Here is a 17,272-nt window from a genome sequence, read left to right on the forward strand (position 1 = left end):
CTCCTCGGTCACCTACCAGTGAGGTCATCTGAGGAAATTCTAACTGATATTAAATTTTGTTTTACATTGTTGTTGTTAGTTGCCATTGAATCAGCTCTGACTCCTGGACCCCTTATATACAACAGAAGGAAATGCTGCCTGGTCCAACACCATCTTCATGATCACTGGTATGTATGAGTCCATGTTTTACAATATACCTCAACAATTGAAAGGCATAGCCTACATCTTAATGGTTTCTTTGTTGACCACAAAGCTTGGTTTTTAGGGTGTTTCTGCTGTGTGTGTGTGCGTTTCGAGAAATATTTTTTTTCAGAAAGGACACGTGGGTAACACATTTTTGGTGTTACATTTCTAAAATGTCTTTATTGGGTGCTGCCAATGCAATGCTAGTTTGGCTGGGTATATGACCCTAGATACAAAACCAAGTCCCCTTGGAACTAGGAATACATTTTCTCTACTCTAGTACTATTCTGGGAAAGCCCAGACTCATTTTAGCTTTTATTATTTTTCTCTTTTTCAGGGACCTTGCTTTAAAATAAATAAATAAATAAGATTTCTCTTTTATCCTTATTGTTCTAAAATTTCATGAAGACATATCTAGGTGTTTTTCTTTCTTTCTTTCTTTCTTTTTTTTAATTGAACTTCATAGGTCAGATGTGTTTGTCCTGCAGTTCTGATAAAGTTGTTCATGCATTGAGAGTATATTTTGTAACAGCTACTGTTCTAGATCCTGGGAAAAATGATGACCAGCAGGCAAAGCCCTGTCCAGCTCCTACTTGCTCTATATTCTGCCCTTTGAGGCCCAACTCTGTGTCCCCTCATCCAAGAACATTCCCTGGATTTCCCTATCAGGATGCTTGCTCTCCTCTCCTACTTCTGGCCCTGGTGGAGGGTCTCAGCCTGTCAGTCATCATTTTCCAGATTGTGAGGCTCTCAGGAGCAGGGAGTGGGCACTCATAGCTGTACCCTATGACAAACCTTGACTGCTGGGCAACCAGGGGATACTAAATGAACCAATAAGCAGAAATGTCCTGCCTATCTCAAAAAATAACCAGTCAATAATTTATTTTATATGCCCTCTTTAGGCTCTAAAGATGCCTTACCAGGGCTGCTATAGGAACAGGGAGCCCAGTTGAGTCCTGGCTTCACTGATTCCTGCTGATGGTCCAGCAATCACTTAGCATTGAATCCCAGTTCCCTTGTCTACAGAATAAGGTGACAACACCACCCTCACAAAAGGGAGCTGCTGGTCTGAAAATGGGCCCAAAGCAAGCACACAGAGATGGGCTCAGTCTCAGGCCTATCCAAGCTATTGTGGGAGCTGGCTCCCAGACCCCCTACCACTTGATGCCTGGACCTGCTGTCCTGACCTGGAGCCCCACATCAACCTGATGTTCTGACACAGTTCCTGGATACAATACCCTACCACTTGGTGCACTGACCCAGCACCTTCACCCACCCTTTGATCTACCCTCCCCCATAGAGCACCCTGACCTGGCACACCAATCCAACACCTCTACTCACAACCCTGACCCAACACCCCAAACCACTCCCTAATACAACACTCTTACCTACTCTCTGACATGCCCCCTCCCACCTAGCATTATGATCTGGCCCCCTGACACAGAAGCACAATCCACTCCATACAACTGGCACCCTGATCCAAAGCACTACCTAGTGCCCCAACCCAGAATCCTGACCTGGCACTCTCACCCAGCTCACTGGCCTACCACCCTGACCAAGTGTTCAGACACAGCATCCCAACTGGCCGTCCTAACCCAGAGCCCCAACCCAGTGTGCCAATCCAACTTTCAGTAGCCCTGGTTTGAGAAAGAGCTTATTCCTCAGAATTCAGCCAAGTGACCACCCCTGGCCACCACCTCTGGTCTGACTTCCCTAACACAGCCTCACCGCCCCCCCTCAGTTTCTTCTCCAGCACAGTCATTTCTAGAGCACCCACAGAACCAGATAGGGGAGACAGGGAGGAAGCAGGAGGCAGAAATTCAGCCAGGAGGGTGACCAGAAACACAGTTTTTCAAGACATGCTGAGTGTGACAGGTACTGGACCTAGGATCTGATCAGGGACCTGAGGTTACTGATGGCTCCTGACCTGGACCAACATGGGTGGGACTACATGAGGCAGAGCATATCCAGCAGTCAAATCATCAACCCAGGATTGCTTGGGGTATCAAAGGGTGCTGAAGACAGGTGCAGGCCCCAGGACCACCCCTAACCCTTGAGTTAGAACCTTGACATTTCCAATCAGCTCTTAGTTGGTGCTTGTCTTCGAAGGTCAAGAAAGAAAGGGGTGGGGTAAGTGACTAGCTGGTGGTGGGCAGGAATCATGGCTGGAGAGCTCTTGTTCAGGTGGAAGACTGCAGCCATGGAGAGGCAGTCTACTTTCAGGGTCCTCAAAGGCTAAGCAGAGGAGGAAGAAACCTAGCTATGGCCCATGGTTGCTTGAGACGATGCTGACTGTGAAGTGAACTGACTCCAGCCCAGCCTGTGACTGGCTATTACCTACTGGCATGGCTACGGTGCCCCTTAATTCTGAGGAACTGCTAGATGCCAGAGCCATACAGCCCCTGAGTGCCTGAAGGGGGACATTAGCACCTATGGGTCAAGGAGCTTGGAGTGGGGGACATGAGGCTATCCAAAACCCTGGAAGGTGGCCCATGAGCAATGCTGGATGCCAGGTTAGGAAGATTTAAGAAGGAGCCAGTAGAGTAAGGGGGGTAAATCAGAGAAGAAATTGTGAGTTAGATCTACAAGGTGTCCAAAAGGACTGCCCAAGGGGCCACTCATGGGACGTCCATGGGGAACACTCACAGAGACACCCCCAGAGAATGCCCACAGGACTGCCCACTGGCCATGAAACCCAGTCTTTGGCAGGAGAGAGGTTTGGGGGCCCAAACACAGCAGCCTTGAGCCCTGAGCTCTGTGCTGTAAGCCCCCTCCCCACTTCGTGCATCAATGAAACAGATCTGATGGTTGTCCAAGCTGGCAAGAGAGAGCAGATTTAATGTTGGGTCCTCAAAACATTCCCCTTTCTGGTGGCTCCTGGCAGTTATGCTTTGATGTGTCCCTGGTACCAAAATCAAAGTGGCCTCTCACCTTCCCTGAGAGAGAGCTGACAGGGAAGGATAGCAGGAGGGCCATGTGTCAGGGCCTAATGGAGTTAAGGTTGCCACCCCTCCTGTGTGTTGGGCCCATTGGCTTTTGTCTGTGACTTCCTCATGCACCCACCTCTCCCAGAAACTCCCCTTGGGCTTTGGGGCAGGCCAGGCTGGCCCACCTGTACTATAGAAGCTTACCTAGCAGCCAGAGTAGGAATCTGCAATGCCCACACACCACCCAGCCCCAGCTGAGGTCCACTTTCAGGGTCCTCAAAGGCTAGGCAGAGGAGGAAGAAACCTAGCCATGGCTCATGGTGGAGATACTGCTTGAGATGATGTTGACTGGGAAGTGAATTGACTTCATCCCAGCCTGTGACTGGCCACCACCTAGCTGGCATAACTCTGAGGAACTGCTGGATACCAGACCCAGGCCCATCCCGCCACCTTGGGCCCTCCTCTTGAGACACCTTGACAGTCTTGGGTTCACAAGCTGTCTATTGGCCAACTTGAGTTGACCATAAAGGGTACCAGGACCCACCCACACAGGGCCAAAATCCAGGAGTAAGCCCTGCATCCAGGAAGCTGTGACCTCAGTGTGGGCTGTAAATGGGCCAGCCTTGCTGCCAGCCATAGCCTTCACCAGTCCTGATCAGTAGAAGGCTCCAAACAGAGCAGCCACCTTCTGGAGGATGGTCTTGTGGTTGGCGTACAGTGGGATGCATCTGTCCACCACTTGCCAGCGGAAGGACACCTCAGGGTTGTAGGTGTACAGGTGCTGGAAAGACAAGGGAGGCCTGACCCACTGCCCACCCAACACTGCCACCCCTGCACCTCGCCACCCCCACTGTCCTTTGCTAAAGCTCTGTCCTGGGACTGGCTCACTATGTTCTAGAGCACAAGAATGAGAACACCTTTTTCAGATATGATTCAGCTAACACCTGCAAAACACCTGAGCATCCTTGCAAGGAGGAGTAAGAGGCAGACACAGCCTTTCTCTGAGTGTTCTGCCTTGCCCATAGAGCCTGGGTTTTGTTCCTAGGACTTTTCCATCCTAGTTTGGGGTTAAGGGTATGGAATATTAGTTTAGGTAAATGGTATAAGAGCAGGGAGGCCTTGCCAGCTCCCCCAGACATGACCTATGAGGCCTTCCCAGGATGACCTGGAGTCACAGGGCTGCACAGGACCCTAGTGGTCACCCCAGCCATGATTCAGTTCTGGCTACCTCCTGCTGCTTTCTGGTCTCTCCTTATCTCCTACCCCAGTGACAAGTGCCCAGTACCTTCTGGACAAAGACTCTGACCCCTTATAGCCTCCACTCTTGTTCTGGCCAGATCAGATCTCTCCCCTAAAAGCCTTGAGGCATCTCAAGAACAAGCTAGGACCCCTCAGAACCATGTCCCCAGCTTCATACAGAGTTTAGCCTCTTTAGTTCCACATCGCTCTGGTCCTGGAAGTGGACACTGACAGCCACTGTCTCAATCCACGCATTGTCCGTGTTCCTTGCATCATCCACATAACCTTTGTACACCTAGAAGGCAGAGAAGGTATGAGGCAGTCTGTCAGAATGTCCCCAGACCTGCGTGCCATACCACAAGACACTTTGGGTCCAGAGAAGGGCCTCCATATCCCCTTCACTGCATCCCACCCCCAGGACATAGCCCCATACCCACATCTGGTTCCCTCAGCCTGGCTCAAAGTCCTCCATCTCACTGCCCAGTCCAGCCTGCCTGGCTTCCCCATGGAGCCTCCTTCAACCAGCACGTCACAGGGACTCTCTCTCCTGACAACTTTGGTTTGAGGCCCTTCAAGATTGATCCTTGGCCTGACTGTCCTCAAAGCACTTCCAGAGTTCTTTGAGGGGTTAAAAAGAGATGGAAGTATCTCAAATCACCATAATGCCCAAACCCCATGAAACTGCTGGGTCTGTAGATCAAAAACATCAACTATCAGCAATGTCATGCTTTAGCCTAATATATGACAACTTAAATGTTCACTAGAGGACCTCTGCCCCTTGCTTCAACAGGCTTTCAAAAGATGGCCAGAACTCCCGCCGCAGGATCTGCTTCATCTTCCGGGGCAGCATCTCCCCTGGTTCCTGGGAGCCCTGAGCAGATAGGTAGAGGCAAGTCAGCAGTGCTTGGTCCTCCCCAGCCTGCATCCATCCCAGCCTGTGTCTCCCCTGACCTGCTGTCAAGGCCCTAGGACCCATCTCCACTGGCACTGCCTGCCTTTGGCATCCACCCACCTCCGGGAGCCCAAAACAGCGGTCTCAGACAGAGTGAGATTGTGTAGAACCTGCTATCCAGGTCAGCATCCAAAAGCCCCACCATAGCTTGAGTGGGGTGCTGTGGGGGAGGGTGTGCTAGGCTAAATACCACTCTTAAGCCTTGTACACCTGGGACATTGAAGCATGCCTTCCTTGTACACAGTGTCCTACTCTTAGGCTTCCAGAGAAGTGACCTAGGCACCACCTCCCCATGCCCACCTCCACCTGGCAGGCTGGCTGTCTCGTATTTCCTCCTCAAACCCCATCTCTCACCCTGCCCACATTGTGGGCTCTTGGCCATCTGCCCATGTATAGGGATCCTGCACCCCACCCATCTACAAAAACCCCATTTGTTACTCTGAGCCCCTTTCAGTGCTCATGAATTTCTTGAACACCTCACAGTCCTCAGTGACAACTCAGGCCACCTGGGCCTCCTGAGATGTCTGCTCTAGATCTTCTCCACCTTCTGTCCCCACTGCATGCACACCCCATGGGGCATATGCACACTCATTGTGAAGACCCTGGTGCCCAACCCAGAGTAGACAGAAGCCTGGCTCAACACATACATGAACAGAAATGAGGTGAGCTGGGTTAGGTGCCTGTGTGGAGAGGCCAGAATGTAGATAGTGGGAAGGGCACTCCCATGTGGTCTGTGTGCAGGAGGGGAGCCCACTTGGAAGAGGGGCCAGTCTTCAGGGTCCTGTGGCCAAGTGCTCAGAAAGCCCTTCCCTTGGCTGGGAAAGTGTGTCCTGTCTCTGGTGGTGTAGTGGTTAAGGAATTTGACTACTAATCAAAAAGTTGGTAGTTCAAACCACCAGCCACTCTGCAGAAGAAAGATGAGGATGTCTGCTTCTGCAAAGATTTACAGCCTTAGAAACCCAATGGGAGTCACTATGAGTTGGAATTGACTTGATGGCAGTGAGTTTGTTTTCCCTTTTGGTCTGCAGACTCTAGGTTCTGCCCTGGAAAAATGAACGGACAGATGGATGGCAGCAGCTGGGCTTCATCCTGAATCTTGTCTAGCCTGTACCAACCCCACTAACATGTCCCAGCCACCTAGTACAGGCACTGGGTGTTGAGTATCCACCACGGCTCTCTGCTAGATTGTGGTAGGGCCCAAACTCCCAGAACAGGCACACAGGGGACGCCAGCCCTCAGGGTACAGACTGAGTTCAGATGCAGAATGCAGGTCCCTCTCATCCCCCAGACCACAGGGAGCCTGTCCTGACTCTTCAGTAAATATCAGCCTGGCAGAGGTGCAGGGGTTGATATGGGAGCAGAGCATCAGCAGTTCATAGTCACTTTTGACAGGAACAGCCTACAAATTTCCATGACCTGATTCTGTTATTCCCTCGGGGGCTGCACCCCATCCCTCTGCCACCCCCCTCCTCATGCCCGGAAATGCTTTCCTGTCTATAGAGCTCAGCGCAGGCCCCAATGGTGGAGGGAGAGAAGGTGCATGCCTTGTGCCCAGGACCCCTGTGGGCTCCACCAGGGGACTCTTTTTGCCTCCACTGAATGGGGTATGCTACAGATGCTCCCCCACACACACACACACACAAAGAAACCTGTTGCTATTGAGTCAATTCCAACTCATAACAACCCCCACAGTGTTTCCAAGGCTGTAATCTTTATGGAAGCAGACTGCCATACTTGTGGCAGTGGCTGATAGGCTCCAACCTCTATCTAACCTTTTACTTAGCATACAAATGCTGAACCATTGCATCATGAGGGTTCCTTTAACAAGTGCTTATTCACCAAAGAATAAACAAAAAGAGGATCTGGACCTCCATTTTCTCAAGTGGAAAATGAGGCACCAGAAGGGAAACATCAGCCATTCCAGCACTGGATGCAATTCAGAATCCAGGATAAGGTTGTGCAGGTCAACATCCCCACACTGTGGGGACTGTCCTGCAGCGGGTTTTCAGTAGAGGGTGGAGTGGTCAAGGGACCGGACCAACTGGTGAGGGATAGTGGAGCAGCCAGGCTGGTGGGGACTCACCCCTGGCAGTGCCCAGTGCTCTGACCCCAAGTGCTTCACCACAAGCACCTCCAGCATCTTCTTGATGCTCTTCCTATAGATGGTCCCATCCTGGTTCCGTCGCCACCTGCAAGCAAGAAAGGCTCACCCATCCCACCACGGAATCTCTGATGGCATGTCCACCCTCCTCTTATATCAGCAGAGGTCAGGACGATGGCACACCCCCCCACCTCCACCTGCACCCTGCCTTCCTTGCCACCAACTGCTAGTTCAAACTTTTTTTCTCTACTCAGGATTCTGTCCCAGGAAAGGACTGAGATAAAGCCACTTAAACAATAGCCCTCCAACTCCTCTAAACTGTTGGTACTAGAAAGTAGTCAAGCCTTTTTTGGGGATTTTTTTTCTACATCAAAATGTTAAAGAAGTCCATGCTCTCTGACCCACTATCCTACTTTTATGACTTTATGAAAATGCTGGTGTGAGCTCACAGCACCGTGTAGCAAGGACAAGCAAGTACCCCAGACAGCCCCTCAAGGATGGAGCATGCATCTGCACCCAGTGGGGAGGCCTGAGAGGGATGGGCAGGTGGTAAGGGAATTAAGGGGTGTGTATGTACAGGTGGATGTGTAGATATATGTATCTAAGTTTGGGTGTGTGGATATATGTATGTGTATGGGTGTGAATATGTGTGTGTAAATGTGTGCATGTGTACACAATATGTGTGTGTATATATATGTATGTGTTTGAATGTGTGCTTATATGTGGGAGTGTAGATGTGTAGATGTGTACATATAGATGTGTATATGTATGTGGATGTGTGTATATATGTATGTGTGTGTGTATTTATGTGGATGAATAAATGTGTGAATGTGTGTGTGTTTATGTGGGTACATACATGCACATGTGTGTATATATATATGTATGGATATGTGTCTATATGTGGATGTGAATGTGTGTGGATGTGAGTGTACCTCTGGAAGGATAAATTAAAAAGTATTAACATTGCTAGATAATGGGATCACATATATTTTTATTTTCTCTTTTACTTTTTTTTGTATTTTCTGTAATTTTTGTCTTTGGTCATGGGCCCTACTAATATCTTTCTGCCCTGTCCCAGCAGGGTGCTCTAATAAGGGTCAGGGCCTGACCCAGGTGTTCTCTCAAGGAGGTGAGAGGTGCAGACATTCCCCTCTATGTGTCAGGGTTTTTCCAAATTCACCCACAGGCCCACCCCATAAAAACACCCAAGACATGCACCCAGTACAGGTATAGCCCTCTTAGCAACCCCTAGAGAGCACGAGATGAGGCCTGAGTGGTGCCTGGTGCCAGATGGCAGGGACTCACCGTGTGACGACTGGATGCAGTGCATGGTTGGGTCCGAAGTAGCTAAGTCTCCCACGCCCACGCAGCCCCGTGCGGCCCATGGGATTCCTAGGCAGAGAGGAGTTCACTCAGCCTGCCCCCACTGAGGATAGAACAGTCAGGGCAGGGAGTGCAGGCCAGAGAGGACGGTAGGCTCTGGGGGACAGTGATCAGAGACAGTAGGTGTGGTGTGCTCCAAATTCTCAACTCAAGCAACTGCCCCAGCGTGAAGCATAGAGGTAGGCACTTGGTAGGGGTCTTGGCTAAGAATCCCCAGGATACCTTAAGAGCCCCTCCACACAGCCTAGCCATGATCTTTTGTCCATGTGGGATCACCACAAGGCAAATCTTAGTTCCTGGGCTCCAAGGGTTGAGGTCCAGGACTCCAGGTTCTACTGAGTTAGTTGGAAAAGGAAGGGGTCTCCAGGGAGTAGCCAGTGAAGGGCTGAAATAGCCATCTCTTCCCATAGAGTGTGGATGGCACATGGCTGAGTCTGAAGGCCTCAGATGCACGTGTGAGATGTCTCCACTCTGGCAGTGCGGGAGGGCCAGGCATGGACAGAATCTTGTGCTATACACTGAGCAGGGGGCACTAACCATGGACAAAAGAGGATACCCTAGATGTTTCCTCTGTTGGGGATGGGGTCCCCATTTCCTTTGTACCACCAGGTCTTATTAAAAATATCAAATTCTGGAACCTGGGTAAGGCTCATGTGAAGTCAACACTAAGATAAGCGGAAAAAACTCATCAGTGATATTAATGATGTGAGACTTCCATCTCACTCATCTATTCTCTGCTCCATTTACCAGCCCCAGCCCCTCATGACTTATTCTGTTGACTCCTCCACACCACTCCTGTACCCTTCCTCGTGGCCTCAGCTCCACAGCCCCCATCATGATCTCCACCTCTCCCCCTCCCTTCATATCACTTGCTGCCTGGAAAAAAACAATCCCTAAAAGCAAACTTCGCCTTCCAGTTTATGATGGTAGAGTGAAGCCAGATTCTACAACTTCCCTTCCATAAAATCTAATAAAGCAAACCAACAAGTGCTAGAAACCAGTGACACTCCACCAGAGCCTTTTATGCAAAAATGGAAAAGCTGATCTTTAAATTCCTAATGGAATTGCAAAGGGCCTTGAATAGCCAAAACAGTCTTAAAAAAACAACAAAATGGGATGACTCACACTTCCTCATTTTAAAATGTACTATGAAGCACAGTAATTATAGTACATTGTGGTCCTGCTAAGGATAGACATATAAACCAATATAATAGAATTGAGAGTCCAGAAATAACCCCATACATCTATGGCCAACTGATTTTTGAGAAGGGTACAAGCCCATTCAATGGGCAAAGGATAGTCTTAATAAATGGTGCTGAGATACCTGGATTTCCATTTGTAGAAGATTGAAGTTGGATCCTTATGAAATTTTCATACCATATATGAAAATCAACTTGAAATGGATCAGTGACCTAGTTATATGAGCTAAAACCACAGAACTCATAGAAGAAAACATAGGGGTAAATCTTGTATATGGCAATGGCTTCTTAGATATAACACCAAAAGTACAAACAACAAAAGAAAAAAATAGATAAAAAGAACTTCATTAAAATAAAGAAAATCGACTTTTGTGCGTCAAGGACATAATAAAAGAAAGTGAAAAGACAACTTTCAGAATGGTAAAAATATTCAGAAATCATGTTGAATATCCAGACTATATAACGAATTCCTACAACTTAAGAACAGAAAGACAAGCAACCTAACCAAAACATTGGAAAAAGGGCTTGAATAGATATTTCTCCAAAGAAGATATACAAATGACCAATAAGCACATGAAAAGATACTCAGCATCATTAGTCACTAGGGAAATGCAAATCAAAACCACAACGAGATACCACTTCACACCCACAAGGATGGCTATTATGAGAAAAATGAAAATTATCAAGTGTTGGTGAGCATGTGTAGAAATTGGAATGCTTGTCCATTGCTGGTAAAAATGTAAATGGGACAACTTCTGTGGAAAACAGGCAGTTCCTCAAAAAGTCAAACATAGAATTACCATGTTGTAATTGCCAGTTCCACTCCTTGGCATATATATCCAAAAGAAGTGAAATCAAAGACTCAAACAGATACTTGTATACCAATGTTCATTGCAGCATTATACACAAAAGCCAAAGAGTGGAAGCAATGCAAATGCCCATCAAAAAATTAACAGATAAACAAAATTTGGTGCATACATACAATGGAATATTAACTCACCATAAAAAGGAATGAAGTTCTGATACATGTTACAACATGGGTGAATCTTAAAAAGACAGACACAAAAAGACAAATATCATATGATCCCAATTGTGTAAAATGTCTATAGTGACAAATGCATAGAGATATAGATTGGTGGCTGCCACTGGCTTGGGGGCAGAGAGGAATGGGAAATTATTGCTTAACCCTTTCATGACCCAATTATTTCCACTTTGAATTTTTTGTTGATACTATGTGTTTTCATTAATGGAAGGCATGATGAATAAAGGAGCATTTCTGATATTTTGTTATGAAATCTGGATTTTGCTACATCTTATTGAGACAATGTCCCTCTGGACTTGGGGGTAGGATCATATGGGATACATATATTCCTCTTAACTCTGGAGTAGGATTATGTGGGACACATATGTCCCTGTGGACTCAAGGGGTAGAATAGTGAGCTACATATATATATGTTTCCCTGAGCTCTGCCCTGCTTTCTAGATCCCTTGACAGGTGTGTAAAATTTAGGTTGTTGGGAAATGCAGTATTCACCCAAACATGGAATCATCTCAGGAAAGACAGCATCCAGATAACCCACAAAAAAACCAAACCAAACTCACTGCCATCAAATCAATTCCAACTCATAGCAACCCCCACTGAGTTTCCAAGGCTTTAAATCTTTAAGGAAGCAGACTGCCTTGTATTTCTTCCACAGAGAAGAGCATCTGGTGGATTTAAACTGCCAACCTTTTGGTTAACAACCCAATGCCTTAACCATAGCAACACCACAGCTCCTAATAATACACAGGAACCCAAAAATATGTTTACAAGGCTTATCTCCCAGTGAAAAAGCCAAAAGAGACAAAAGTTTTGCAAAATCACACTTCCAGGATGTATCACCTCATTCAATAAGGTGACATAAAAGCAGTAATTTGTGGCACATGCCCATTTCTTCCATTTCTAGCAGTTATACAGGTTCCCTCATGACAGATGCATGCACTGTCAGTGGGAAAGCAGCTGCCCAATAAACCCCAGAAGAGAAAAAAAAATGTAGGTGTGCACTATATGTCCAATGGGTCATGAAAGGCTTAATGGCTACAGGGTTTCTGTTTGGGGTGATAAACATCTGGAAACAAATAGTAGTGATAATTGTACAATATTGTGAGTGTGAATAATGCTACTGGATTGTATAGTTGAAAAAGGCAAAAATGGTAAATTTTGTGTTGTTAGAAGGGACCACTCCCTAGAGAAGGTTATCATGCTTGATAAAATAGAGGGTCAATAAAAAAGCAGAAGACCCCCAACAAGATAGATGAACACAGTGGCTGCAATGATGGAGCCAAGCATAGCAAGGATTGTGAGGATGGCACAGGACCAGGCAGTGTTTCATTCCATTTTACACAGGATTGCTATAGGTCAGGGCTAACTCAACAGCACCTAACAATAACAACAAATATTTTACCATGACTTAAAAAAAAAAATGTTATAGGGAAAAAAAAAAAGAACAGGAGAAAAACTAGGGCAAAGACCACTCATTCCAAGAGCTTTCCTCCGAAGGAGCCCAGAGAAGTGGGACCACGACAGGGAGGGATGTGGGGCAAAGGGAAGGAAAGTTAGTTGCAAGATGGAACTAATACAGCACATGATGCTGATGGGAGCAATTCAAGAGATGGAAAAACTGACAATTCAGGAGACAGAAGGACTACATCTTTCAAGTGAAGTCCTTGAGAAGGTGGCAGGAGACAAGACCTGATGTGTGGGGCAGGGGCAGGAGACAGGATCTAGTATGGTGGGAGAGGAGCAGAACATGGGATCCAGTGGTACTGGTGGTGGAGGGGCTGAACTTAGGATATCTATCTTGAAGTACAGTGCTGTCAGTGATAATATAACATCCATACACCTACAAAGAAGACCAATTAATACTATATTATTCAAATTTATGCACCAACCACTAAAGCCAAAGATGAAGAAACGGAAGATTTTTTACCAAATTCTGCAGTCTGAAACTGATCAAACATGTACTCAAGATGTGTTGATAATTACTGGTGACTGGAATGCAGAAGTTGGAAACAAAGAAGGAGCATAGCTAGTTGAAATATATGGCCATGGTGATAGAAATGACACTTGAGATTACATGATAGAATTTTGCAAGACCAAGGACTAACTAATTCATTGCATTTGATAAATGTACAAAATAAAAACTCCCAGCAAACTGGGAACAGAAGAGAACATTCCTACTCTGATAAAAGGTATTTGTAAAAATGGTTTAGCAAATATCATACTTAATGGTGAAACACTGGAAGCATTCTCATTAAGTCACAAACAAGACACACAAGTCAGCTAATACTACCAATATTCAACACTATACTGAAGATTTTACCCAACACAATAAGGCAAGAAAATGAATGACATACGATTATAAAGGGAAGAATAAAATTGTTATTTACACATTATATGATCATAGAAAATCTGCAAACTTACATAACTCCTAAGAAAGTTTAGCAAAGTTACTGCATAAAAAGTCAGCATACAAGTCAGTAACACTTCCACATTCATAAAATGCAAATTTGAAAATATAATTAAAATATACCATTTGCAATAACAACAAAAGTTTATAAAGCACCTAGGAATAAAACTTAAAAAAAAAAAAAGACCATTATGAAGGAAAACTATAAAACTTTAAAGAATGATAAAGACAAGACCCAAATAAATGGTGATGAGCATATTCACAGAAGATTCATCGTTGTGAAAGTGTCAGTTCTCCCCAACTTTTTCTATAAATTCAATAAAATTCTTTTCGAGATTCCAAAAGGATTTGTCATAGAACTAGACAAACTGACCTTTAAACTTGTAGAGAAACAAAAGGTCAAGACTAGGAAAGACAAAGTGAAAACATGCCTACACAGGAATCAAGACTTACTGCAAATAAAGTGGTGTGATCCTGTACAGAGATGAGTGGAACAGAACCGTGAGCACCGAGACAGACACAAATACATTCAGGGCTTTGGTATGCCTCAGAGGAGAAACCAGACCTCAGGCGGTAGGGGATCATAGAAGGAAGTGTTGGAACAATTCACTTTTCATTTAGAAACATAAAATAAAATTGTACCCACCAGCCACTCCTCGGAAGGAAGACAGGGCAATCTACTTCTGTAAAGATTTACTGCCTCAGAAACCCAGTAGGGTGGAAGAGTGGCAGTGAGGGTTTTTTTGTTTTTATACACATCTTAAATAAGCAATTTCTAGATATATTGAAGACCCAATGAAAACACCTAATCTTAAAATTTGTTAAAAGAAAATAGAAAAGTGTGTCTTTATGATTTCATAGTAGGAAAATATACCTAAAAAATATATAATAAAAATATAATTAATAAATAAACTATATAAAAACACTGATTGTATAAAACCTTTTTTTAGTCTATTAAAATCCAAGGAGCTCTGGTGGCATAGTGCCTAAGGCATTTGACTGCTAACCAGAAGGCTGGCAGTCCAAACCCACCAGCCACTCCTCAGAAGGAAGGTTGGGCAATCTACTTTTGTAGTGATACTGCCTCAGAAACCCAAGGAGGGGGTCATTATGAGTTGGATCTGACTCAACAGCAGTGAGATTAAAATCTAATTGGTCCTTCCTCCTGTCTTGCCTATCTCGCACCTGCCCATTCCTCTACTACCATCTTTTAGAGCAGGGTGTCACTACCTCATTACTCCTGCTGGGCTTCTGCACTGGGCACTTACAAGTCTCTTCCTGCACTCTCATCATTCTTCATACCACAACCAGATTCACCTCCCTAAACCCTATTTTGCCCCATGGCTTCACCCTATGGTTTATCATACAGAGCTAAAAGTCTGGGGCTAAAGCCAGTCCTGTTGTTGCTGTTGTTGTTGTTATGTGCTGTTGAGTTGGACCCGACTCATAGCGACCCCTCCTTGGGTTTCCAAGGTAGTATCACTATGGGAGTAGATTGCCCAACCTTCCTTCTGAGGAGTGGCTGATGGGTTTGAACTGTCAGCCTTCTTGCTAGCAGTCAAATGCCTTAGGCAGTATGCTACCAGAGCTCCTCCTACTTTTTATGTAGACCTATTCAGTGGCTAAAGCACTTGACTGCTAACCAGAAGGCTGGCAGTTCAAACCCACCAGCCACTGCTCGGAAGGAAGATGGGGCAATCTACTTCCATTGTGCTACTGCCTCGGAAACCTAAGGAGGGGTCGCTATGAGTCGGGTCCGACTTGATGGCACATAACAACAACAACATTCATTCACCAAAGAAAATTCCAAAATATATTAACTACTAGTCATGCTAGAGTAAACCAAGATTGTTGTTGTTGTTGTTATGTGCCGTCGAGTCAAACCCGACTCATAGCGACCCCTCCTTGGGTTTCCGAGGCAGTATCACTACGGAAGTAGGATTGCCCAACCTTCCTTCCGAGGAGTGGCTGGTGGGTTTGAACCGCCAGCCGTCTGGTTAGCAGGCAAGTGTCTTAGCCACTATGCTACCAGAGCTCCCAAACCAAGATTAGGAATATAATTTAGGTATACCTGTTACAAAAAATGTGGCAAAAAAATCTGGATCATTTTATGATCCTGGTCTGATCTTTATTTTCACCTCCACCCATCTCCATTATCTCCGTACACAACTATGGCTTCTTGTTTTAGAGCATTTCCCAAAAACCCACTACCCTCAATTCCCTCCAGCTCTGGGGTACTCCTCAGGCCACCAGCAATCCTGCCCTCCTCTGAATTCTGACGGCCCCTCCTGACAGCCCCTAGTGCCAGGCCTCCCACTACACCTTAAGCTCCTTCAGGCACAGAAAGCTTCTTCTCTGAACCCCTAGAGTCTAGCATATGTAGGGGTTCCACAAATGCCCATTAGACAAGATTTCTACAAGCCACTGAGTTCTTCACACTTGTCTTTCCTTCTGTGTAAAATGGGATGCAACACCAGTCCATATGGATAACATGATGGTGGGGAAACATGACCATCCTTTGAACACAGCAATAACCATCCTTCCCCTGGGGCCACTCTTCCCCCTACATGGTGCTTTCACAATGCACTGCTGTCATTTTCATAGAACTATTGAGTCGGTGGACACAATCATCCCTGTGTTACTGCTGTCCAAATCAAAGTCCAAGAAGGTTAATCAGGACTGAGGAACAAAGCATAGCCTAAGATCCAGCTGGGACAGCTGCTGCCCTCCCCATCTCCCCATGTTGTCTTCTGGAGAATGTGTTAAGGATGACTCAGGGTGGGAATGCTGAGCAAATGCTTCAAGTGGATGTAGGAAACTTGACCTTAGAAGCAAAACCCCAAAGGCAAAGCCCTACCAAGTCCTGGGCTCAAGGGGAACAGCAGGTGGACCATGGTGGAGGAATGTGCTCCCAGGCTGCTGCACTCACAGGGGGAGGCCATCGCAGACTGCATAGGGGCCATGAAAGCTCCGGCGGTCCACCAGCCCATCCATGGTGTTGTAACTGATCTTGGACAGCATCTCCAGGGAGCTGGAAACAGAGAAAAGACCTGGCCCCTGACCAGCAGACCTCAAGAAGTGGCACTTTGAGGACATGTGGAAGGTCCCAGCTAAGGGTCCACAGGCCTCCACTCTGAGTCCCCTGGGTGGCCTGTATGGTTGCTCTTGGGCCTGGCCCTCAAAGCAAAGACACAGAACAACAGGCTGCACCCAAAGTGGCCTGCAATTTACTCAGCCATCTCCCTCCTAGTGAGTCCACATGGCCTCTTCTTGTCCCAGGACACAGAGTCTCTGGGTAGGATGGACATCCCAGCCCAGAGGTATAGCAGACCTTCTTCAGGCAGGGTGGGATCACCATGATGGTTCCATTGCAAAATTCCACAGAAGGCGGTTCTGTGGAGGACCTCCGCTCTACTCCTCCCCATCCCACCCCATCATGAGGCAGAGCTGAAGGAGGCAGACCAAGGAGGCAGCCAACTCTCACCTTCCCACTGGGTCCATGACTGCCTTGTCCTTCCTCTCGGCTGTGTAGAAAGGGGGGTCATAGATCACAAACTCCATCTGCAGCAATATGGGGTGGTTTTACCCTCAGCTTTTTACCACCCATCTCCCCTCCCTGTCTTCTCAAGCTGGGTACCCATGACAGATCAGAAGGAGGTTTCTCTCCTTACAGTGCTCTCAGCCAAGGCTTGCTCCTCAGCCTGGACCCCAAGACCAACCCCACAAGTGCACACAAATAGCTTTGAGCAAGGGCAGTTCTGGAGAGGAACTGTCTCATCAAAAGAATGAGCCACACACAGCCCCTAGGGACACTAGCAGCCAACACTGAAGGTCTGAGC

General features: G+C 46.6%; 1 protein-coding gene and 1 non-coding gene across 2 annotated transcripts in view; both read right to left on the reverse strand.

Annotated features, from left to right (window-relative positions):
• Window positions 1-3,765: 3,765 nt before the first annotated feature.
• The window catches only part of TRPM2 (transient receptor potential cation channel subfamily M member 2), a 114,449-nt gene continuing 100,942 nt past the window's right edge, over window positions 3,766-17,272 (reverse strand). The window contains exons 26-32 of the mRNA XM_007947303.1: window positions 16,918-16,994; window positions 16,363-16,464; window positions 8,708-8,794; window positions 7,385-7,490; window positions 5,119-5,220; window positions 4,528-4,644; window positions 3,766-3,891 (exon numbers count right to left, since the gene is read on the reverse strand). Coding sequence (XP_007945494.1) covers window positions 3,766-3,891; window positions 4,528-4,644; window positions 5,119-5,220; window positions 7,385-7,490; window positions 8,708-8,794; window positions 16,363-16,464; window positions 16,918-16,994 — 717 coding nt within the window. The remainder of the gene's footprint in view (window positions 3,892-4,527; window positions 4,645-5,118; window positions 5,221-7,384; window positions 7,491-8,707; window positions 8,795-16,362; window positions 16,465-16,917; window positions 16,995-17,272) is intronic.
• LOC122150599 lies at window positions 5,177-5,249 on the reverse strand. Its single transcript, XR_006163756.1, has one exon. It is a non-coding gene; the product is annotated as a Z6 small nucleolar RNA (small nucleolar RNA).

The sequence above is a fragment of the Orycteropus afer genome, unplaced genomic scaffold, assembly GCF_000298275.1.
Source record: "Orycteropus afer afer isolate SDZICR_OR568_19922 unplaced genomic scaffold, OryAfe1.0 scaffold00179, whole genome shotgun sequence".
In the NCBI taxonomy this organism is placed as follows: Eukaryota; Metazoa; Chordata; class Mammalia; order Tubulidentata; family Orycteropodidae; genus Orycteropus; species Orycteropus afer.